Here is a 23,976-nt window from a genome sequence, read left to right as displayed (position 1 = left end):
GGTTGCCTGTGCTTGTGGGGAATTGCTCAAGAAATTTTTGCCCAGACTAATGTCCTGGAGATTCTCCAAACATCTTTCCAAACATCCCCTAGGGGTAGTCTTATAGCCTATGAAAGAGATTTTCCAAACATCTTTCCAAACATCCCCTAGGGGTAGTCTTACAGTTGAAAATGCTGGATGAAAACAAAGTACAAAAAGGTAAATGAGTTCCCTAAGACATAGAGATAGCCAATATATTGATTTATTTATAACCCCGCTTATTTCCACAGAGGACTTGAACGTGTAGAATAACTCTGTTTTTATTGGGTTGCCTGTGCTTGTGGGGTATTGCTCAAGAAATTTTTGCCCAGACCAATGTCCTGAAGATTTTCCCCCATGTTTTCTTGTGGTAGTTTCATAGTTTGAGGTCTTAGATTTAAGTCTTCCATCCATTTTGATTTGATATTTGTAGATGATGAGAGATAAAGGTCTAGTTTCATTCTTCTGTATATGGATATCCAGTTTTCTCAGCACTATCTACTGGAAAGACTGTCTTTCCCCCAGTGTATGTTCTTGGCACCTTTGTCAAAAATGAAGGACCTATCTTAAAGTGAGGCTTTTCTTGATCAGGACTACTTAGTGAGCCTGCAGTCTAGCATCCATTCATCCTTGAAGACCAGTAATATTTTCTAGATAAGTGAAAACAAGCACATTTCCAAGCCTGTGAACCTCCATGTATGATGAGGTGAGATCTATTTTCTCTCCTTATCTGGAGGCCAAAGACATTTTCCACACCCTTGTATGAAAAAATTTGCTGTAGGGAAAGCAGGAGGTCTCTTCTCTTCTGGAAAGTAGCCATCTAGAGATGGAACCAGTTATGTCTGAGAAGTTCTTTCTACCTGGTTTATTAGAACAGACCAGGAGTTCTTAAATTTTCTTGTGCCATGGACCACCTGGATGTCTGATGAAGCCTGTAGATCCCTTATGAGAATTGTGTTTTTAAAGGAATAGCCTAATTACATAGGAATTCAAAGGAAATCAATTATGTTGAAATGTAGTAGTAAGTATTTTTAATTTTATTTTGCTTTTAAATTATAATCTAGTAACAATGTGCTTCTCTATTGGGATTTATATGTTAATATCTATGTCTAATAGCTATCATAATTTGAAGGTAGTAATAAGCATAAGTGATATTTCAAGATCTCTACAACAATTCTCGTATGAAATGAAAATATCTGATTGCTATTGGTGACACAGGCACAGGTATTGCTAGTTTGACACCTACATTCATAAGAGAAAGAAATGCTAATTCAACTAGAAGGTAGTGAAAAAACATATGTAATTCTTTCCCAGCAAAATTTATAGATGCCCTGAATTCCATGGCCTCCAGGATAAGAACCTGGGAGTAGAGGGTTGAAACATTAGAATCCTAGCTGAGAGAAACTGTAGGAAACACCAGCTCATTTTATAGATAAACAAAGTTTGCTTCTGAAGGTTTGAGAAGATCTTTGATTCTGTGGTGTACCTTACAGGTTCTGGTATTTCGTATTTTGTCTTATTGAGAAGTCAATGAGGAAGTTAAGAGTGAAAATTTTGGACAAGTGTCAGCTTGGCACACATTTTGATTTTCATCATTTATAAACTGAATGCGGAGAAAAGAAAAATAAAATGGTCCAGTCTACAATGGGTCTCACCTCCTGGACCACTGACTAGGGCTTGCATTTTTTTCCCTCATCGCATACACACAAGTCCAAAAACATCTCTCACCTTCTAAAAGGACATCCCCAAGCATTCAAAGAGGTCCTTTTTTTTTTTTTAATTGTTTTTCTTTTTTTTTTTTATTATACTTTAAGTTCTAGGGTACATGTGCATACCGTGCAGGTTTCTTACATATGTATACTTGTGCCATGTTGGTGTGCTGCACCCATCAACTCGTCAGCACCCATCAATTCGTCATTTATATCAGGTATAACTCCCAATGCAATCCCTCCCCCCTCCCCCCTCCCCATGATAGGCCCCGATGTGTGATGTTCCCCTTCCCGAGTCCAAGTGATCTCATTGTTCAGTTCCCACCTATGAGTGAGAACATGCGGTGTTTGGTTTTCTGTTCTTGTGATAGTTTGCTAAGAATGATGGTTTCCAGCTGCATCCATGTCCCTACAAAGGACACAAACTCATCCTTTTTTATGGCTGCATAATACTCCATGGTGTATATGTGCCACATTTTCTTAATCCAGTCTGTCACAGATGGACATTTGGTTGATTCCAAGTCTTTGCTATTGTGAATAGTGCCGCAATAAACATACGTGTGCATGTGTCTTTGTAGTAGAGTAATTTATAATCCTTTGGGTATATACCCAGTAGTGGGATGGCTGGGTCATATGGTACATCTAGTTCTAGGTCCTTGAGGAATTGCCATACTGTTTTCCATAATGGTTGAACTAGTTTACAATCCCACCAACAGTGTAAAAGTGTTCCTATTTCTCCACATCCTCTCCAACACCTGTTGTTTCCTGACTTCTTAATGATTGCCATTCTAACTGGTGTGAGATGGTATCTCATTGTGGTTTTGATTTGCATTTCTCTGATGGCGAGTGATGATGAGCATTTTTTCATGTGTCTGTTGGCTGTATGAATGTCTTCTTTTGAGAAATGTCTGTTCATATCCTTTGCCCACTTTTTGATGGGGTTGTTTGTTTTTTTCTTGTATGTTTGTAAAGAGGTCCTTTTTTTACTTAAAGCTAACAATGAAAATACCAAGGTGGGTAACCCTCATTTAAACTTCAATAGGTTCTTTCAAAGAAAGTAGCCACTCTTCAATGGAAGGTTTTCACTGACATTTTGACATATATAATACATTCCCAAACACCCCTGGAGCCATGTGGACTCCTGGCAGACAGACTGCCAGCAGACGTGACTGGATACTATCCCCTAGCTTTACTCTGACCTCCTGCCTCATGCCCAACTAGGTCATTCAAGTCCCAAAAGGCGCAACAAATAAACTCTCTTTACCCTGTCTTCCCAGTGAAGACAATAGAATATCTGAAGATCTGAAAATCTTTTATATCATTTCAGATCTGGAAGTTACCATAGAGCTGATCTGTCAGGGGTACTAACGTAATTTAGGTAAGATAACTCTTTCTTATGCAGAAGTGTCTGAATCCCCTACACTAAAAGGCAGAAGCCTTTTTTTTTTTTTTTTTTTTGAGATGGAGTCTCCCTCTGTCACCAAGGCTGGAGTGCAATGGTGCGATCTCGGCTCACTACAACCTCCGCCTCCCGGGTTCAAGCAACTCTCCTGCCTCAGCCTCCTGAATAGCTTAGATTACAGGTGTGTGTCACCATGCCCAGCTAATTTTTGTATTTTTAGTAGAGACGGGGTTTCACCATGTTGGTAAGGTGGTCTCGAACTCCCGACCTCATGATCCACCCACCTCGGCCTCTCAAAGTGCTGGGATTACAGGTGTGAGCCACCACACCTGCCAATTCTTCTTGTCTCTATTTACACAGCATAAGATAATCGACCAAAGCCACACAGCTAGAAAGTAGAGGAGATCAGAACTTGCATGTTTAGCACGAGTTCCACCATGTTACTCCCTCAGCCACTCAGTCATGTCTGCAGGGCATAGAGCATAGGGTAGTTTCCACATTTAAGGCCCTGGTGTCACCCTGACCTTCTGAGTCTGACAAATGCCATCTTCCACACAGGTGCTGCAAGGAGCAGCAACATGCTTCTACGCTTTCATTGGCTTTGACATCATCGCCACCACTGGAGAGGAAGCCAAGAATCCCAACACGTCCATCCCTTATGCTATCACCGCCTCCCTGGTCATCTGCCTGACAGCATATGTGTCTGTAAGTACCAGATGCTTGCGGGACCCTCCTCATGATGTGGCTCTGGCACTGAACTCCCTTCTCTGTCAGGAAGGAGTCCTTTCCTATGTCTTCTTGGTGTCTGTGTGCCTGTCTTTTATCCCCTGTAGTCCCATTCCCCACTCCCTATGACAAGAAAAAAATTAGGATTCCAAACTGAAGAAGAGGAGAAGCCCCAGGCCTTCACTTCAGCCTTGGCCTTCATTCCCACCCCTCCATCCTCACAAGCTCTCGGTGTCTGCTGCTGCCCCAGGGGCTGGTGTCCAGGGAATAGGCTGCCATCCAAGGAGCTCAGGTCATAGGCTGGCAGTAACGGGTGGGTGTGCGAGCAAAGGCATTGTGGGCCTCTGTGCACTTTCCTCAATGCTCTTCTGTCTTCTGGGAGCTTCCCAGCAGCAAAGAGGCGAGGCTCCCTGCACAGCAGGGAGAGAGAATACATTGTCCTCTACAAACTCTCTTCCCTTTAAATCTGGGGAGGAAAGTGTCATTTCTTTCGGCCGTTGCTCTCTCTTGTTACACCAGCTCAAACTCACCTTCAGGTTTCCCTAACTAGGGGGGCCCTAGAATAAAGGCTTCAGCCTTGTCTTTTTCAGGATCACGCCCCTGCGACACTCCTCACGCTTTGATGCTTGCTCTCTCAGCTCCCATCCCAGAATTTCTATCACAGAAATGGCCCAGCTGCATCCAACATCCCCCTCTGCCCCTGGCAATGGAGAGAAGTGGCTCACAGGCCAATCAGTGTGTGGTTCCACAAACATTCTCAGGTCCTGAGGGGTGGACTCACTTGGGTCACCACAATTAGGAAAGAGCCAGCGGGGGGTTGGGGGGAGTAGGGGGGTTGCTGCCACTGATCAGCCTTGCTGTTTCTCTTTCCCAAAAAGGCATCTTTAGCAACTAGCTAAGGAAGCCAGACTGATTGATCATTAAGGCAAGTTGCAAAACAGGATTGTTCTAGAAGCCAGAGAAAAACACAGAGCAAACTTGGGGGTCGTTTACAGACATTCAGCTGCCTACCCAGAGGTTTTATGGTTGCCTCAATTATCGCCTCCCGCTATGCACACACACGCAAGGGGCTTCATCGTATCCATACCATGATTATCCCTGTGGGCAGAATGTTGAGGGAGGGGTTGCGGGGCAGAAGGAACAGCAAGGACACTCTGTGTTTCTCCTTCTACTCCTTCTTCATTCCTGCCCTTCCTCCAGGAGGGGGCCTTTACAACACATACAATAAAGTCAATCATTGCAGTGCCTGCCTTAGAATAGCACTTTATAGACCACAGAATACTTCTATGCATCCGCCAACTTTTTACCCATCCTGATCTAACTCAGGAGACTCCCTGAGGCTGGAGGAGGCTCAGTCCCACTCTCCTCCAGCCTACCCTGCCACATCCCCAAAGGGGATATTGCAAGTGGTTATATTACTGAGAAACATTCTCTTTCATACTGCACGGGCCTTAAACATGCCCTAGGAGTTGTTTGGTCTTGTACTGGTCAGCAGGCAAGCCCCTTTACCACCATGAGAAGAACGAGGTTGCTGGGCTCTGCTAGGACATCCTGTCCTCCCTGGTGGCCCTTGGCTCTGCTGGAGGATCTTGGCTCCAAAGGAATAGGCAAAGAAATGGTCTACATATGACCACCCTCTTTCTTCAGGCTTTGAATTCCTTTCTTGATGTCAATTTGGCCTTCATAGCCTGGGTGGAGAGGGGGAGGGGACAGGGGACATATCTGGTCATATGACTGGTGGCTCCGTTGCCTATGGCCAATTCTGAAGGCAGGGTTGTTGGGCAGATCAATAATATGTGAGGGGAGTAGGTCCTGGGAGCCCCCAGTTAAGTGCTTATTGCCTCCCTGATGCACATGCATACCAGTGGCTTTGTCCTGTCCATACCCCGATTTCTCCCCATAGGTAGAGTGTTGAGGGAGGGGTGGTAGGGTAGAGGGAACAGCAAAGACATTCTGCTCTCTACTTCCTCTTCTGCTCCTCCCTCACATCTCCCTCTTCTCCGGGGGTGGACCCTTATAGCACACACAGTAAATGATTCCTGATTAAGCAAAGCCATAGTTGCCTGACAGCCATATAATCAGTAGGATTGATTCTGTCCTGATGCCATCATTTGTTTGTTGGCCTGCCTGGCTCCTAGGACTAAGCTAGAGAGAAGAAATAGAAATATGAGTCCTTATCTGGGTCCCAATAGTTAACAGGCTATAGGCCTCTTCATCACTTATCTTTGGAGATTTTATCTCTGGTGTTTCACAGTGAGAGGGAGCATGGATAAGACCCTGAGGACCAGAAACCATAAAAGAAATGAGAGCCTTATCCATGTGGGCAGGGTGCCCATGGTCCCTGCCAGGCCTGGTTGCAGGGCATTGGCTGCAGCTCCTTCCTTCTGGAAATATCTGCTCTCCACGGAACTGTCAGCATAGCTCTGCTCCATGGGGCTGAAATACCTGCCGTCTTACTCCTCAGATATCAAAGGACCAGAGAGATAGAGAGTTTCTGGCCCAGTCCACTAAATTCACATGTGGAGAGAAAATATTGAGAAAGGCCTAGAGGCCAGATGACTGGTCTACAGTAAAGGCACATGCCAGCAAGTGGTGGATCCAAACTGCCATGCAAGCCTCTGCCTCCAGGGACAGGGCTCTTTCCTCTCCCGTGGGGCCTCCAGCCATGCGTTCTTCCCCTGTACCTCCAGCCCTGTCTTCTCTTGTTTTAACAGGTGAGCATGATCTTGACTCTGATGGTGCCATATTACGCCATTGACACGGAATCCCCACTCATGGAGATGTTTGTGGCTCATGGATTCTATGCTGCAAAATTCGTAGTGGCCATTGGGTCAGTTGCAGGACTGACAGTCAGTTTGCTGGGGTCCCTCTTCCCGATGCCAAGGGTCATTTATGCCATGGCTGGTGATGGGCTCCTTTTCAGGTAAGGGCTACCCTCCGTGAAATTTATCCTGCTCTGCCATGTCTATCCAGGGAGAAGGTCTACCCACTGTCAGCCTGACTGTGATTTTTATGTCAGTGCCTTTCACATGGACTGTGATACCTTGTCATGTATCCTGGAGAAAAAGGGAGTGAACAGAGCTCAGGCCCTGAAGCAGCCCCTCAGTTTAACTCTGTGGTCCCTCAATCCAGCACAAGCTGATGTGTGCCCCCCTCACTGTCCTTCTCCTTCCAGTTGACATTGCTTGCTCCTTTGTGAAGATGATGGGTGCCAAATTGCTGTACTGGGTGGCTTCCAGAAGGAAGAACCATACCAGGGACATCTTAGGCTTGCCCTCACATTGAGGCCTGGTAACTGCCCCTCTTTCCACAGCCCCTCTGAAATCAAAAAAAAAAAAAAATCAACGAAGAGTAGATAAGACCATCTGAACAGAACCTAGCAATAGCAGCAATACCAGCAGCCATTTATTGAACATTTGTGTATCCTGGGTGCTGTGTATATAGTATCCCATTTAGTCCTCACAATAACTCTATTTTGCATATGAAGAAGTCTACTAGGACTCAGAGAGGTGAAACAAAATTGCCACAAATCCCTCAGCTACTGAGTGGCAGGTCAGGATTTGATCCCAGAACATCCAACTCCAAAAACCAGACTTTTTTTCTTTTTTATATACTTTAAGTTCTAGGGTACATGTGCACAAGCCAGACTTTTCACCACACCAGTATATTGGCAGTTCTTGCCCCCTACATTGGCCATGAAGTGGCTCATCTGCCCATGGTACAAAGGGGATGTGGCCTCAGCCCTTTGTTTCCAGCATGAGGGGCCTGCTTGAGAAGGCATTCTTCAAGTGCACAAAGCAAGGAGTAAACCATGGAGGCCAAGGAGCTCTCAGGTGTGCAGAGGGGGCTGGTTCAGGGACTTTGTCTCTGCAGCCATCATCTTCTGACTCATTTCCCCTGCATCCCCTCTGAAGCCATCACCAGGTCAGAGCTGCTATGTTTAGGTTGCTGAACAGATCAAGAGGGCCCTAGGGTGATGGAGGTGTGGCAGCTTCACACATCCAAAAGGTTTTTCTGCTGTCAAAGAAACTAAGAGGAAAGATACCGGGGCTTCAAGCACATTTACAGTCTTGTGTGAATCATAAAAATAAGGGACCACGAGGAGAGAGGAGGGGAGAGGGAGCCTACCACATGTGCCATTCAGTTGCTCTTCTTGGTCTCTTCTTCAGTCAGTAACTAGCTGGACATAAACCTGTATCTGTGAGCACAGTTTCTCAATTACTGTGCTATTTTGCCAACTAAATCCATGAACTTTTGTCATAGGTGGTGTCTAGAGCTTTGGCATAAATCAGAATCCTCTGGAAGTCTTTTAAAGCAGTTTGCCAGGCCTCACCCCACTATGATTCTAGTATAGCAGGTCTTGGGTGAAATCTGAGAATACACATTTCTAACAAGCTCCAAGAGGATGCTAAGATGCTAGTTCACAGGTCAGGAGGACCCCCAAGCAGGTCCATGACTTCCTCCAACCATCACTTTTTCACACAGAGCCTGGGCTTCAATCTAGATTTCTGAAAGACAGACCTCCTAGGTTCAATCAACCCCGCCATTACATAATAATTAGGAACTTTACTAACGAAGTTTGCCTTAAAAATCAAAGAATTAGGCCAGGTGCGGTGGCTCACGCCTGTAATCCCAACACTTGGGAGGCCAAATTGGGTGAATCATGAGGTCAGGAGTTCGAGACCAGCCTGGCAAATAGTGAAACTCCATCTCTACTAAAAATACAAAAATTAGCCAGGTGTAGTGGTGCACACCTGTAATCCCAGCTACTCAGGAGGCTGAGGCAGGAGAATCGCTTGAACCCCGGAGGCAGAGGTTGCAGTGAGCTGAGATCATGCCACTGCACTCCAGCCTGGGGGACAGAGTGAGACTCCATCTCACCAAAAAAATAATAATAATAATAAAATAAAGTGAATTCTTTTTTAATTATACACTAAATCCTGGGGTAGGAATAGCAGCTGGGTTTAAAGTAGTGAATGCAGAAGTAAATTGGTGGAGCAGGACCAGGAGGAGTTAATCACACCAGCCTATTGATAGTTCTAGCTCCCTGTGTTGGCTGCACTGGAATCGGTCACTGTAGTCCACCATTAACCCTCTGTTTGCACGGCCCCTCCAGGTTCCTGGCTCATGTCAGCTCCTACACAGAGACGCCAGTTGTGGCCTGCATCGTGTCGGGGTTCCTGGCGGCGCTCCTCGCACTGTTGGTCAGCTTGAGAGACCTGATAGAGATGATGTCTATCGGCACGCTCCTGGCCTACACTTTGGTCTCTGTTTGTGTCTTGCTCCTTCGATACCAACCCGAGAGTGACATTGATGGTTTTGTCAAGTTCTTGTCTGAGGAGCACACCAAGAAGAAGGAGGGCATTCTGGCTGACTGTGAGAAGGAAGCTTGTTCTCCTGTGAGTGAAGGGGATGAGTTTTCTGGCCCAGCCACCAACACATGTGGGGCCAAGAACTTACCATCCTTGGGAGACAATGAGATGCTCATAGGGAAATCAGACAAGTCAACCTACAACGTCAACCACCCCAATTACGGCACCGTGGACATGACCACAGGCATAGAAGCTGATGAATCCGAAAATATTTATCTTATCAAGTTAAAGAAGCTGATCGGGCCTCATTATTATACCTTGAGAATCCGGCTGGGCCTTCCAGGCAAAATGGACCGGCCCACAGCAGCAACGGGGCACACAGTGACCATCTGCGTGCTCCTGCTCTTCATCCTCATGTTCATCTTCTGCTCCTTCATCATCTTTGGTTCTGACTACATCTCAGAGCAAAGCTGGTGGGCCATCCTTCTGGTTGTTCTGATGGTGCTGCTGATCAGCACCCTGGTGTTTGTGATCCTGCAGCAGCCAGAGAACCCCAAGAAGCTGCCCTACATGGCCCCTTGCCTCCCCTTTGTGCCTGCCTTTGCCATGCTGGTGAACATCTATCTCATGCTAAAGCTCTCCACCATCACATGGATCCGGTTTGCGGTCTGGTGCTTTGTGGGTAAGCAACTTCCTTTGCAGCCTCGAGAGCTCCCTTTTAAGGTCTTAAGCATGCTTATCCCAAAATTACCTCCTAGCTGGACTAGGCAACTCCATTCCTAGAGAAATCTGGCTGGTTCTATGGACCTCTGTGGTCTGCCTGAGAGTCAATAAAGCCAGTTGTCCCCTTTCTGCCTGTAATGGTCTTGGTCATCGGTTCTGGAAAAATGATGCTGATTCATTCATCGCCTTACTGAATTACTGAAAGTTCTTCCTATATTAGGATAATTAATACCAGAAAAAGTCCACTTAAAGTGAATTCACATTTTTAAGGGGACAAAAATAGCACAGTATAACTGGGGTCAGGGCATTTGACTGGAATTTTATCATAGAAACTAAGAATTGTAAAATGAAAAATACAAAAAGTATTTATCTTAGATTTCACAAAATTAAATTAAAATAGCAACTACACTCTCGTTTTTAAATGAACAAAGTGTGAATTAAGTGTGGATTTTTTGGCATCATTTTTCTGACAAAATTGAATCATGGCATCATTTAACATCTCTCACTTCATACTGACTTTCGTAAAATATTCAAAAGTTTTTCCTATTTCCCAAGGTCCTTTCTTCATCCCTTGACATTCAGATCATTCACTTGGGAAGTACCCATCATGCCACCATCCTTACTGATTTTCTCTCTCCTGGTGTTAATAACAAATATGACTCTCTTAGGTCCTCAATTGTCCACAATTTTGGGTGTGAATTCAAATTTTTCTATAAACTCACTTTCATGGACTTCAAGAAGTCCTGTACCTTTTCTAAGATTTCTGATTTTACTTTGTGATCCATTTCTATTGTATTTGCAGTACATGTTTATCATCTAGGACAATCTCTGATGTTCATGAGGTGGCTGGGGATTGATGCTAGTAATAACTTGAGAAGTGTAAGGGGAGACTCATTTTAAAGTTCCTTAGTCACTATTTGTATGTCCCCTGTACAACTTGGTAACCCTGGAGGTTTTGGATAACAAATTCTTAGCTAAAGAGGATCTTTAGAAGCTCTGGGGAATAGAAGAATAAACCCTGCCTAAAGGAGAAGCAAGACAAACACACATGAGTCACTTAGCCCGAACAAGGCCACAGAGACTCTTTTTTTGTTGTTGTTGTTGAGATGGAGTCTTGCTGTGTCACCCAGGCTGGAGTACAGTGGTTTGATCATGGCCCACTGCAACCTCTGCCTCCCGGGTTCAAGGAATTCTCCTGCCTCAGCCTCCCAAGTAGCTGGGATTACAGGCGAACACCACCATGCCTGGCTAATTTTTGTATTTTTAGTAGAGATGGGGTTTCACCATGTTTGCCAGGCTAGTTTCGAACTCTCAACCTCGTGATCCACACGCCTCGGCCTCCCAAAGCGCTGGGATAACAGGCATGAGCCACTGCGCCCAGCCCACAGAGACTCTTAGTGATGAGCGGTGGTGTATCCGCTCCTAGAGGTCAGGAATACAGTTGTTCAACGTGTGTCCTCTGTGCCTGGAGCAGGGTGCCCACAGTATGTGCTCAAAAATACTTCTTAAATGATTACAAAGTACTCTTCAAAGGGGAAAAAGGAAAACTTCCAGTCAGAACTTTCAGTCAAGGAAAAAAACTTGGAGGGGTTAGAATTCAAAGTAGCCCTATAAGTTAAGATATAGATAGAAAGAAGTGGGGAAAAACATAGCAACCAATGGAAAGGGCATGTATCTTCCCCAGAGGCCTGACTCCTCGCTTCTGAAGGCTGATCTTTGGCTTCCTGTAAGCATTTTGTCCCAATTTTTCACTATTCTAAGTCACCCTGGTTAGACTTTAGGAGGATTTCTTGAGAGGACCCCACTGACTCATCAAGATTTTAACCATTTTTTATAACCTATTTACAATCTCTTGGCCAGGCATGGTGGCTCACGCCTGTAATCCCAGAATTTTGGGAGGCCGAGGAGGGCAGATCACCTGAGTTTAGGAGTTCAAGGTTAGCCTGGCCAACATGGTGAAACCCCATCTCTACTAAAAATACAAAAATTAGCTGGGCATGGCGGCGAGCGCCTGTAATCCCAGCTACTCAGGAGACTGAGACAGGAAAATCACTGGAACCCAGGAGGTGGAGGTTGTAGTGAGATGAGATCGTGCCACTGCACTCCAGCCTGGGAGACAGAGCGAGACTCTATTTCAAAAAAATAAAAAATAAATTTTTAATTTTTAAAAAAATTTAAAAAAATACAATCTCTTATCTCTAAACATTTCCCACTGGACCTAGCCAATGCAGATTCTACTCTAGATAGAAGTGATGGAAGTGGGTAGAAATATTTTAGTCGTGTATTTGTCAAATTATTCAAGACACAGACACAAATACACACAGACTTATTTATTCATAGACTATTAAAGCTGAAAAGGGCCTTCAGTGTCTAGTACAATGCTACCCACAGTGTGGTGCCAATTCCACTGGTAATATTTTCAGCTGATATTAAAAAGCATTTGAATGAGTTCTTAAAAATATTGTATAGTTATTATACATTTTCACCTGGGTTAGAAAAACCACACATACAGATTAATCTGGTGATTTCACAAATACTTGGAAAGAGATGATAGATGACTTTTTAAATTTAAAATGTGAGTCATATTAAAGAAAAAACATTAGTACTACTAGTATAAGTACCATATGACTCATAGGAATAGTAGTAATTAGTGCTTGCATCGCACTCATCACATATCAGCCATTTAGGGCTTTATTTACTTATTTTACTTATTTAATCCTCACAACAATCTCTATTTGACAGATGAGGAAACTGAGGCACTTGCCTGAGGTTACATAGCTAGAATATAGCAGAGCCAAGATTAGAACTCAGGAAGTGTGGGGCCAGAGGCCATGGTTATAGCCTAAATGGTTATATACTAAAAATATGGTATATAAATAACTGGAGTTGGAGAAATATGGATGTAGTCCACCACCTTCCCACTTCTCCCCCTCTCCATTTTATGGATGACTACAGTGAACCTCCAAGAAGTTAAATAACATGCTCAAAGTCAACAGGAAGTTATTCAAAGAGCTATTACTAAAACTCAGCATACCCATGCTCAAATCTGGGGCTCCGACTACCCCACCAGGGTGCCTCTGAGCAGACTCATTTCCTTAGAACATTCAATAGAGCCTAACACATAGCATCAGAACTGGCCTCATGGACACACAGCTGTGCACAGGATCCCATGCTTGGTTTAATGCTCTGCTGCTGCCATCTTGAATTCTTAAAAATTTCTGAACAAGAGGACCCAGGTTTTCATTTTGCATTGAAAACTCTATAGCCAGTTCTGCAGAATATTTATGGCTCCTGAAGCACCAGAGGCATTTTGCAAAAACAGTCAGGTGGCAGAGGCCCTCACCTTTGGAGTCAAAGGACACCAATTTCAAATCACAGCTCCGCCCCTCCTTTGTCTTGTAACTTTGAGAAATTTACTTAACTTCTTTGGGCCTCAGTTTACTTATCTGTAAAAAAGCAGATAATTTTGTCAGCCTTGACCTGTTTTATTCTTTGGGGCTTAAATGAGAAAATGTTGAGAAAAGCAATAAGAAACATGTATTTCCTGCCTTTCTTTTAAAAATCTAAAGTGATTCATTGTCCACAAGTATGGACAGACTGGCTATCATATGCCAAAGCACGATGTGAACCTGCAGCGACTCAGGCTGCCCTTCCAGCTATCAGGCAGAGGAAAACTCCCTGAGCGCCTTTTGTAATCTTGCTGATAGCACAAACTCCAAACTCCCTCCAGAAACTGCTACTCACCGACTCAGAAGAATGCCACCCTGCAGAGTGGCGCTGGCTAGCCAGAGGGCAGAGAAGTCTGCAGTTCAACAAGCACCCGGTGATTGCGATGCACAGCCCGCAAACCACATTTGGGAAGGACTGCTAGTATTTCTGGGCACCTGCTGCTAACTGCTTTAGTATCATGATTTGTGAAGGCTGTCATATGACTAAGTTTCACCCAGAACAAAGATTCTCAACTCTAGCTACACATCAGTATCACCCTGGGTTGCTTCTGAAACATTCTAAGCCCAGGCTCCCACAACAGAGATTTTCTGATTCAATTGGTCTGGTGGCCAAGTGTTGAGGAATTTTTTTTTAAGTTCCCCAGGTAATTTTAATAGGCAGCCAAGTTGACAATGATCTAGATCAATGGTCCTCAAAGTGTGACCCCAGACCAGCAGCACCAATGTCATCGGGGAACTAGTTAGAAATATGATTTTGAGGCTGGGCGCGGTGGCTCATGCCTGTAATCCCAGCACTTTGGGAGGCCAAGGCAGGCAGATCACCTGAGGTCAGGAGTTCGAGACCAGCCTGGCCAACATGGTGAAACTCCGTCTCTGCCAAAAATACAAAAATTAGCTGGGTGTGGTGGCTGGCACCTGTAGTTCCAGCTACTCAGGAGGCTGAGGCAGGAGAATCTCTTGAACCCAGGAGGCGGAGGTTACAGTGAGCCAAGATCATGCCACTGCACTCCAGCCTGGGCAATAGAGCAAGACTCTGTCTCAAAAAAAAAAAAAAAAAAAATGTGATTTTGAACTCTATCCCAGGTCTACTGAATCAGAATCTCTGAGAGCAATTTAGGGTTTAGCAAGCCCTCCAGCTGACTTGAATGCATGCCACTACTCTAAGGGGAGAATAGTTTTATCAAGCAGGGCAGATAATTTAATTAAATTACAAAGACTTGTTTTCCAAAAACCATTTTTTGCATATATAAAATATATCCAACTCACAATCTCAAATTGGCTATAAAATCCTTAATGGTCTTATAAGATAAATATGTCACCTCTGAACTTTGGAGCCTCCAAGATATCAGATTTTTCTTAATCTCTCTATGCATAGTGTAACTTTCTGGGGGAGAACAGTAGAGATATTTTTAAATGGAGTCTCTTATGAAACTGAAGATTTACATGATTAGGCTGAGTCATAACTTGATAATCTTCTTAGACACATTTTTTTATCCAAGCTTTTCTAAACGAATCTTAATTACGGCATTTTTGTAACAATGTTTTGCTAAGCTTTTGAACTTCAGAAGAGCACACCTCAGAGAGTAAAATGAGGCACAAGCCCCAACAAGATTATCCAGCACATGTTTCTTTTCCTTCAGACAAGAAAAGGAATACAAACAGCAAATGTGTATTAATCCCAGCAAAGTGAGCACAAAGCAGCCTTCATCTTCCTTTTAGCTGGTGCAGTTTTGTGAAAGAACCTCTCAAGGGGTCGGGCAGAGTCTCAGGGAACACGGAACGAGCAGTGGCTCAGTGAGAATGCGGCACCACAGTGTCTTCCAGGGCATCTTCGGGCCTGCTGTTCCCTGTGGGTTTTTATTATAAAGTAATCGCCTGTTAGAATAGCTTGCCCTTACCGTGGGAGTTGCCATGTTGTCATGTAGGAATTTTTTCAATCTCTCTGAGGAAAACAAATTCTTGTCTACAGATTTAGAGGACAGGACTTGTGATACGGACAATGGACCTCATGAATCCTATCTCAGAATAGAAATATCCCAAAGAGAAGACACACCTTATGGTCTATACCTGAGCTATTATCTGAAATCCAACTGGAAATTGACCCAAAGCAGCCATGTGAGAAAGAGAAGAGGAAGGAAGGAAAGAGCGATGAATTGGGACCTGATAGCTAAATTCTTGATGACATGTCCCATAAATAAGCTTGAAATTCTCCTTGGAGGCAGAGGAAAAAACGACTGGCTCTTTCAATGTCAAAATTTTCCTCAGACGAGCAAGAATAATCCTGAAGGCCAGGAAGAGGATGGCACCAGGGCTGGTGGGATTCCAAGGAGGGAGGGTGAAGGTAGAGTGTGGAGGTGGGTCATGCTGTCTGCTGGCAGAGGTGCGCTGCCGGACACAGAGGGGGCAGAGCACTCACACGGCTCTGCAACCAGTGGCAGCTGAGACACTGGCTCTCCTGTGAGCCCAAAGAATGAAGAGGTGGAGGGCACGGAGCTGGCATGCGCAGCTTACCTGGAACAGAATTCAAGCCACAACAGAGGGGATGTTTGCCTTCTGTCCCTCAACATTATGTTTGTGAGATTCACACCCATTGCTGCTTGTAGATTCAGTTTGTTCGTTCTTGTGGCTGTCTAGTCTCTCACTGTGTTAATATACCACAATATATTATTCATTCTAGTGTCCAGGGACATTTGGGTTGTTTGTAGTTTAGGGCTATTACAAACAGAGCTGCTGTGAACATTCTTGTACATGTTTTTGGTGGACACGTGGACACGTATCTCTTGGGTTTCTGTTGAGTTAGAACTACTGGCTCAGACTACTAGGTTTTTTTCATATTCTTTAACAAGATTGCATTACTTCTCATGGCCCTTACATACCTCAAATAAAACAAGTATCCCCAACCCCATTTTGCAGATGGGAAACTGAGACATAAAGTAGCATGACTTCCCATTAGATCAGCGGCAGGGTCATGGAGAGAATCTCCACCCAGCGTCATCCTAAGCCTGCTCTTCCTGGCCACACCATATTAAACAAGCCCTGTTGTTATTATAGTCAACAGGCTCGTGGTGGTATTTTAAAAAATAATCAGCAATAGTGGGAGTTGGTGGGGATTGAGGTGGGTGGGAAGGATGCCTTCTCATTACCATCCAGTCTCCCTTTCTGCTTTGGCAAATGTCTTTTTTGGAAGGTTGATCCCAGAGCAGTCAAAATAAAAGCCCTCTGGGTATAACAAAGTGCCTCAGCTATCTGCAGTGGGCAGAGCTTCCTGCTGGAAAGTGCACCCCAGGAAGAGGCAGCTCCACCCAGCCTGAGGTCAGGTGGCCCACCTCTCTTGGTCCTGAGTATGGAGCTTCATGGAGAGGACAGAGAATTCCCAGGGACTCTGGAGATAGGGGACCTGGTCTGCAACCAAAGTGTGTGCCCTCAGAGTTGGAAATATGCTGTTATTGTTTGCATTATCCAGTCTCTTCAGAGTTGAGTTTTTGTTCTAGGATTTCTCCTATGTGATCAAGACCCCCCCGCTTCCCACCTCTCTTACTGGTAGGTTTGGGGTCATTTGCTTAATTTGCACAGGATAGATAAGCACAGGTAGGTGAGCAGTGATGTCATCTGCTGATGCCAAGGTATGCTAGTATATGAAGGCAAGCTTAGCTTTTGTAAACCTTCCCTGGAGGCCTCTGGGTGGGACAGGAACAGCCCTCAGGTTAGTTAAGAGATATGAGTCCCAGTGCTGTTTCAATTACTGATTTATCACGCAGTTCTTAACTTCCCTGGAATGATGGATGAGAAAGTGCTTTTTCTTTTTGGAAAGTGCATTACAACCACAAAGTGTTTAATATCATAAAGAAAGCCCATTCGATTGCTAAAGGCATGATTCTTGATCTTGTCTAGCCTGAACTTCTCATAGGCACATATTCCACCGGGGAACTTCTGTCTAGAAAAGAAGCCAAAGCCTCCCTTTGAACATTTCCCATCACTGCAAACAGACTTTCACAAGAGTAACCACCATTACCTTTGACGAGGGCAAGCATGCAGCCCATATGCCCCAGTTCGACCATGTCTCTTGTTAAAATATTGAAACACTTGTTGTTGTTGTTGTTGTTGTTGTTATTGTTGTTGTTTTTGGAAATGGAGTCTCGCTGTGTCACCCCGGCCGGAGTGCAATAGCACAATCTCAGCTCACTGCAACCTCCACCTCCTGGGTTCAAGCAATTCTCCTGCCTCAGCCTCCCGCATAGCTGGGATTACTGGTGCCTGCTGCCATGCCAGGCTAATTTTTGTGTGGTTTTTTTTGTTTTTTTTTTTTTAGTAGAGACAGGGTTTCACCATGTTGGCCAGGCTGGACTCTAACTCCTGATCTCAGGTGATCCACCTGTCTCAGCCTCCCAAAGTGCTAGGATTACAGGAGTGAGCCACCATGCCCAGCCAGAATATTGAAACATTTCTGTGTTTACTGCTAACTAGTCACCTTCCTGAACACACCAGGCACCCCCACCATGACCCATCAACTTGAAAAAATAAAAAATAAAAAATTCCAGCCCCACAGAGGAGCCTACAGAGGCTGAGGCCCTCTGATTTTTAACATCACACTTGCCTTTAGTTTCCTACTGACATAAGATATGTAACCACACAGCAATGGATCTAAGTTATCTGCTTTTAAGGTACAGCAAAATTAAATATCCAAATAGAATGAATAGTATTATTTATGAATTAGCCATCTTATTCTTGAGGCTTGGTGTCAGATGACTTCTGGCTTATGGCAAAATCAAATCTACCCTCAAAAGATATAAGATTGCCCTCTGTAAGAGTTTACAAAAGAATATGATGCCATTCCCAGTGACCATCTTGATTAGCAGTGGCCAAAAACTACTTCAAGCAATGATGGCATCATGGGAATACATGTGTAGCCTCAGAAGGTGAAGAGTTTTCCACACACAGGTAATAATTTACATAAATTTTAATACTGCTGGATATCAGATAATATTAAGAAATTATTATTAATTTTTAGATGTGATAATACTGTGTTTTAGAGATGCATACTCAAATATTTACAAATTAAACCTATGATAGAAGGGATTTATTTCAAAACAATCTATAGAGAAGGGGCCAGGGGAGGGAGTGTGAGGGGAGCTGGTGATTCACGATCCTATTCACTCCACTTTTGTATACGTTCTTCAAAATAAAACGTTAAGCCAAATTGTTTTCCATCCCTGGTAGACGGGAGATGTAAGAGAGAGAGAGGCGCCCTGGATTAGGGCGTGGCGAGACCTGGAAGGATTCACTGTCCACCTGCTCACTATGTGGCTGTGGACCTTCCCTTGTTTTCTGTGCCCACTGTCCTGTTGTCCTGTCTGTGAAGTGTGCTATGCACATAATCACACACACACACACACATGCACACACCTTCCTAGACAGGATAAACAAGATACTATTTGTGTAACATTTTGAGCTCCTTGTGAGAAAGGTGCAACATCAATGATCCATCATTATCCTAACCCAGCACACAGAGGTGTTTTGTGAAGTTTAGTTTAGATGATTCAGGATTCCCGGAACCCCCACAGATTTTTCAGAAACTACCTCATGCTTCATTCTCTAAGCCAACTAAAAAAAAGGAGCAGAAACAAAACACCCTGCTTCCACACAGGAGGCGTGGAGCAGCTCTGTTTACTTCTCCGACACAAAGCCCTTGTTTATGTGGGACAGATGGTAATACGTTTCTCTTCTCTTCTCTCTCTCTCCCTCCCTCCCTTCATCTGTTCCCCTCTGTTTCTTTGTCCCCCTCCATTTTTCTTTTCTCCAATCCTTCTCAGCTTCACATCACTTTTCCTGAATTGACTCAAAGGCCAGCAAGAAAGATAGACACACAGAATGCCAAGCCCAGGGGAATGGCTTTGCAGCTACTATTTACTCTACCAGGCTGCATGCACATGGTTGCTCCTTGTTTCACAGTACTCACATTTGAAATGCATTTTTGAAGAGAGTGACACACCTTTGAAACTCCAGGGGGTTCAGGGCAAACATGAAAAGACCCATAAATATTTATGTGGCAAGTTTCCATGGATTGTCTTCACAAAGTAAAAAGTAACCACAGTCAATATGTGAGAGTGCACAGACACACACACACACACACACACACACACACCTGTTCCTTCCAGGCCTGGCCACTTCCAAAGAACAAATATCAACCTAACCTCTTACCACATATTTCCTGCAGTAAGCACAGTCTGTAAACTAGCCTGGCGGGGGGAAAGGAGGTGTGAAGGACTAGACATGCCAGAGACTTCGCTCCCTCCATCTATAAAGCTGGTTCCTCTCCTTCTTGGACCCAGGCAAGTCACTCATTCTTTCCCAGCCTCTGTTTCTTCTAATGTAAAATGAAGGTTTTAGAATGCATAGGTGATCTATAGCGTCTTTTCCAGCTCTAAATATCTATGATTCAAGGTTTTTAGAGAATTCCCATAATATGAGTCTATCTGACACCCAAATACCTCGTGGGGGCAGGGTATGTTGGAATCAACAAACCAGTGATGAGTGACATCAAACCAGTGACTGAGCAATGACCTGTGTGGTGGCAGAGGAGAGACGTTTGGGGCAAAGGGAAAAGAAAAAGATTGTATTAAGTTCAGTAGGGAAATGACTCATCTATAAGTAAAGGCAGAGAAAGGCATCAGAAAGGAAATAACTGGCAAAATAGGTACCAAGCAGGAGTAGGAGGCAATATTTGGCATCTGCCTGGATGTCTAGAAGAAAATATGGCAAAAAAAAGCAAAGCTGTGCAAAAGAAGGTGTGCACAGGTCCTGCTTGGTCGCCTGAAATCCATTCTCAGATCCCAAACATGCTTCAGACAGAGGCATTCTCCAAGAACCAGCACACTGGCACTCTCAGAAGAGGCCTTAATGTGATACCCTGTTCTACACAAGGATAATAACTATCCCCCATGGCCACCCCCACCTACAGACAAGAAAGAGTAAATACCCTGCTTTTAAAAGATGAAATCACTATTTGAGCACTAATAGCTACAGCTGCAAATAATTAACTCCAGGATTTATTACCAATTAGGACTATAAATCTCTGCTTACTTTGGCACCTGGAAAGTTGATTTCACTGGGGAGTGTGGCAGGGAGTGGGGACAAAGTCATTTGAGACAAGGAGGAAGAAATCCAAGCTTAAAAAGGCACACCTCAAATTCAAAAGAGAGCAAGATTTCTCAAGCACCACAGCAGCAAAGCAGGCTTGACTTGCGGTTCTAAACAAACCAGCCCAGCAGATGCCTGCAGGGTTAGCAAAGTCAAAGAGACTGGTGCTACTCAGAGGAGGACGTTAGGGCCTGGGAAGGAGGTTGCATACTGTGTGGAACCCAGTGGCTGGGCCATAATGTGGGCTGAGTGGGCAGTGGAACACATGCATCAGGCACAGTTCATTATCTCAGGGACACGCTGACCATTGGAATCACCTGTGGAGTTTTAAAAACATACCTATGCTTGGGTTACACTGCAGACTAATTAAATCGGAATCTCCAGGATGGGGCTAGGGTATCAGAGTGGTTCAAAAAACGCCCCTGGGTGGCTTTCAAGTGCAGTCAGCAAGGGTTGAGAACCACCTGAGAAGTACCTCATTTCTTCCTCAGGCACTCCTATGTTAAGAAGGTTGCTATAGCTCTCAAAGTTTTACAGAGAATGCTGAGGAACAGAGAGGCTAATGGGACCAGGGTTACACAGCTAATAGTGATGGAAGGCAGGATTTGAACACAGAACCCACACTCTTACTTATCATGTTCTTTGGACTCCAAGGTTATGATTCTCAGACTTCCAGGCCCTGAACCTTCAGAGTCTATTCAAGATAGAAAATGGGGACTCAAGCCAGGCCTGATGGCTCATGCCTGTAATCCCAGCACATTGGGAAGTGGAAGCGGGCGGATCACTTGAGTCCAAAAGTTTGAGACCAGCCTGGGCAACATGGTGAAACCCCATCTCTACAAAAATACAAAAATTAGCTGGGCGTGGTGCCCTATGCCTGTGGTCCCAACTACTCAAGAGGCCAAGGCAGGAGAATGGCTTGAGCCCAGGAGGCAGAGATTGTAGTGAGCTGAGATCATGCCACTGCACTCCAGCCTGGACAACAGTGAGACCCTGTCTCAAAAAAAAAAAGAAAATGGGGACTCATAAACGACTTTTATGTATGTTTTTTAATCATAGAAATGAAACATTAGCATGTATGAATGATACATATTAACAAGGGGCAAAGTTTCTTTCCCTTGATTGGGATGACATCAACACAGGTTGCACTGGACATTTCATGCTTATCAGGAGTTCTCACACATTCATTCAACAAACGTTAAGTGCTAATTTTCTGCAGAGTCTATAAAATAGAAATGACCCTATGCAGATAATCACACAACAGATGTTCTAAGGGACATAATAGTAGCATGCACCAGACACTCTAAGATCACACAGAAGAAAGCAGGGAGCTTGAAGTGGCCATGATATATTACGCCTTTAGTGAGTGTAAAACGGCAAGGTAAATCACAGGATAATATATGCATGCTGCTAAGAGGTGAAACAAGAGATGGAGTCCCTAAGTAGAGGCAGAGAATAACAAAATCTTTTTATTTATTTATTATTATTATTATACTTTAAGTTCTAGGGTACATGTGCATAACGTGCAGGTTTGTTACATATGTATACTTGTGCAACAAAATCTTATAAGAAGGCTGGGAATAAACTGTTGCTGATCCATAAATATTGCACCCGGGGTAGAAAATGCAAATTCCTAGCTGGCAGCTATATGAGTGTAATGAGCTGGATGTCAGCAGGGGAGGTGGGGACTGAGGTAACCTAGAGACCCCATGTCCTGTCTAAAGAGGCAGCTAGTTCTCACCACCAGCCAAAAATCACCACGTAGAAATGTGGATGCAGTGTTGTCAAACCTTTTGACTTTTTTAGGAAAAACTGTTAATATGGGTTGCTTAATGCAAGATCTCCCAATTTTTAAAAGGTATCTAATTCAAGTATTTTCAAAACATCACGTAAACCAAAGAAAATATATCCCCCCTACCCCCAGTTTGATTTCATCCTTGAAGGTGATCTCTCTGCTAGTCCCAGGATCCCAAAGCAATTGCTTATTCACCTGTACCTTTCCCCTCGCCCAACAGGTCTGCTCATTTATTTTGGATATGGCATCTGGAACAGCACCCTGGAAATCAGCGCTCGAGAAGAGGCCCTGCACCAAAGCACGTACCAACGCTACGACGTGGATGACCCCTTCTCAGTGGAGGAGGGTTTCTCCTACGCCACAGAGGGTGAGAGCCAAGAGGACTGGGGCGGGCCCACCGAAGACAAAGGCTTCTATTACCAACAGATGTCAGATGTGAAGGCAAACGGCCGGACAAGTAGCAAAGCGAAGAGCAAAAGCAAACACAAACAGAACTCAGAGGCCCTGATTGCAAATGATGAGTTAGATTACTCTCCAGAGTAGGAGAAACACACAAGTGGGTAGAAATGGTGATGATTGATTTTCAGTAACTTAACCTGTGGGCTAGAAGGTGAAAACTTTTTTGGCTCTCATTTCACAAATCCAGCCTTCCCCAGATTCAATCCCTAGTCATAGCCTATCATTTGCTACTTTTGCTCTTCAGGATAGTTCTGTTGAAGGGCTTAACCTGGGTCCCCTAGCTGGTCACCTTGTTAAAATAAATAAATAAATAAACAAGAGGCTATCTGAAATTCCATCTTAGGTACAACCATCAGGGCTGATGGTAGCAAATGTTTCCTAGGCCTTTGCTTTGCTGGTTGAAGCCCAAGCAGGGGCTCTGGGCAGAAGGCAGAATTTCAGTCACCTGAGACACGGGAACAAAGCTCTGTTCTTGGCATGTCAGGCTGAGCGCTGCTCCCCAAGGTCAGGGTGGGTAGGTGGGCACTGGCACTGCCTGAGCAAGCATCATTTTATCCTGCAATCTCACCCAAAATTAATTCATGGAAAAGACACATGCTTCTTTTTATTCACCAACATTCTCACAGCTTCCAAATTAGAATTTTAGGATCCAGCAAAGGTCAGGGACTCTGAGACCATTTTCCCAATGGTTTCAGATTCACCGTAAAGCGGTCATGCAGACCCAGTAATATGGTAAGAAGCACCATCAAAGTTCTACGTAAATGCCCAGAAGAAAATTAAATAACCATCTCTTGCAGTGAAGGCCAGAGAGCATTGGCAGAAATTAACTCTCTGTCATGGCCTCTCTTATACCAGACTCCTGGTGACATGATGAAAGAGGGCAAAGGTAGAGCATGATTTCATGGCACTGATACGCCTTGAAGAAGTAGGTTGTTTGTTTTATAATCAGATAAAAATCTTTACAAGGAGAAGTGACCCAGCCACTGAGATCACATTGCAAATTCTCTTTCGTATTTCTAAAATTATAAATTCTGTAGTTTTTTGAGATATGAAACCACTTGATTGGTGTGTGCTACTCTGAAAACAAAATAGGTTGAAGTACAGCTACTTAGGTAGTTGCATTCCATGAGATCACATTTCACTTCTGAACCTTATTCCTTGGGGGTAGCTCACTTTCAGAGGTATATTTTTTTTCCTGTTATTTCCCAGATGAGTTTCACTAAAGCCCAAAGAAATATCTACCTGG

General features: G+C 44.2%; 1 protein-coding gene across 1 annotated transcript in view; it reads left to right on the top strand.

Moving 5' to 3' along the window:
• SLC7A14 (solute carrier family 7 member 14) overlaps positions 1-23,045 on the top strand; it is a 60,020-nt gene extending 36,975 nt beyond the window's left edge. The window contains exons 4-7 of the mRNA XM_033211694.1: positions 3,688-3,834; positions 6,570-6,778; positions 8,972-9,849; positions 22,492-23,045. Of these exons, the coding sequence (XP_033067585.1) occupies positions 3,688-3,834; positions 6,570-6,778; positions 8,972-9,849; positions 22,492-22,814 (1,557 nt within the window). The 3' untranslated portion in view covers positions 22,815-23,045. The remainder of the gene's footprint in view (positions 1-3,687; positions 3,835-6,569; positions 6,779-8,971; positions 9,850-22,491) is intronic.
• The last annotated feature ends 931 nt before the right edge of the window (positions 23,046-23,976 follow it).

The sequence above is a fragment of the Trachypithecus francoisi genome, unplaced genomic scaffold (assembly GCF_009764315.1).
Source record: "Trachypithecus francoisi isolate TF-2019V2 unplaced genomic scaffold, Tfra_2.0 Lachesis_group0, whole genome shotgun sequence".
NCBI lineage: Eukaryota > Metazoa > Chordata > Mammalia > Primates > Cercopithecidae > Trachypithecus > Trachypithecus francoisi.
This window is presented reverse-complemented; position numbering and strand designations above follow the sequence as displayed.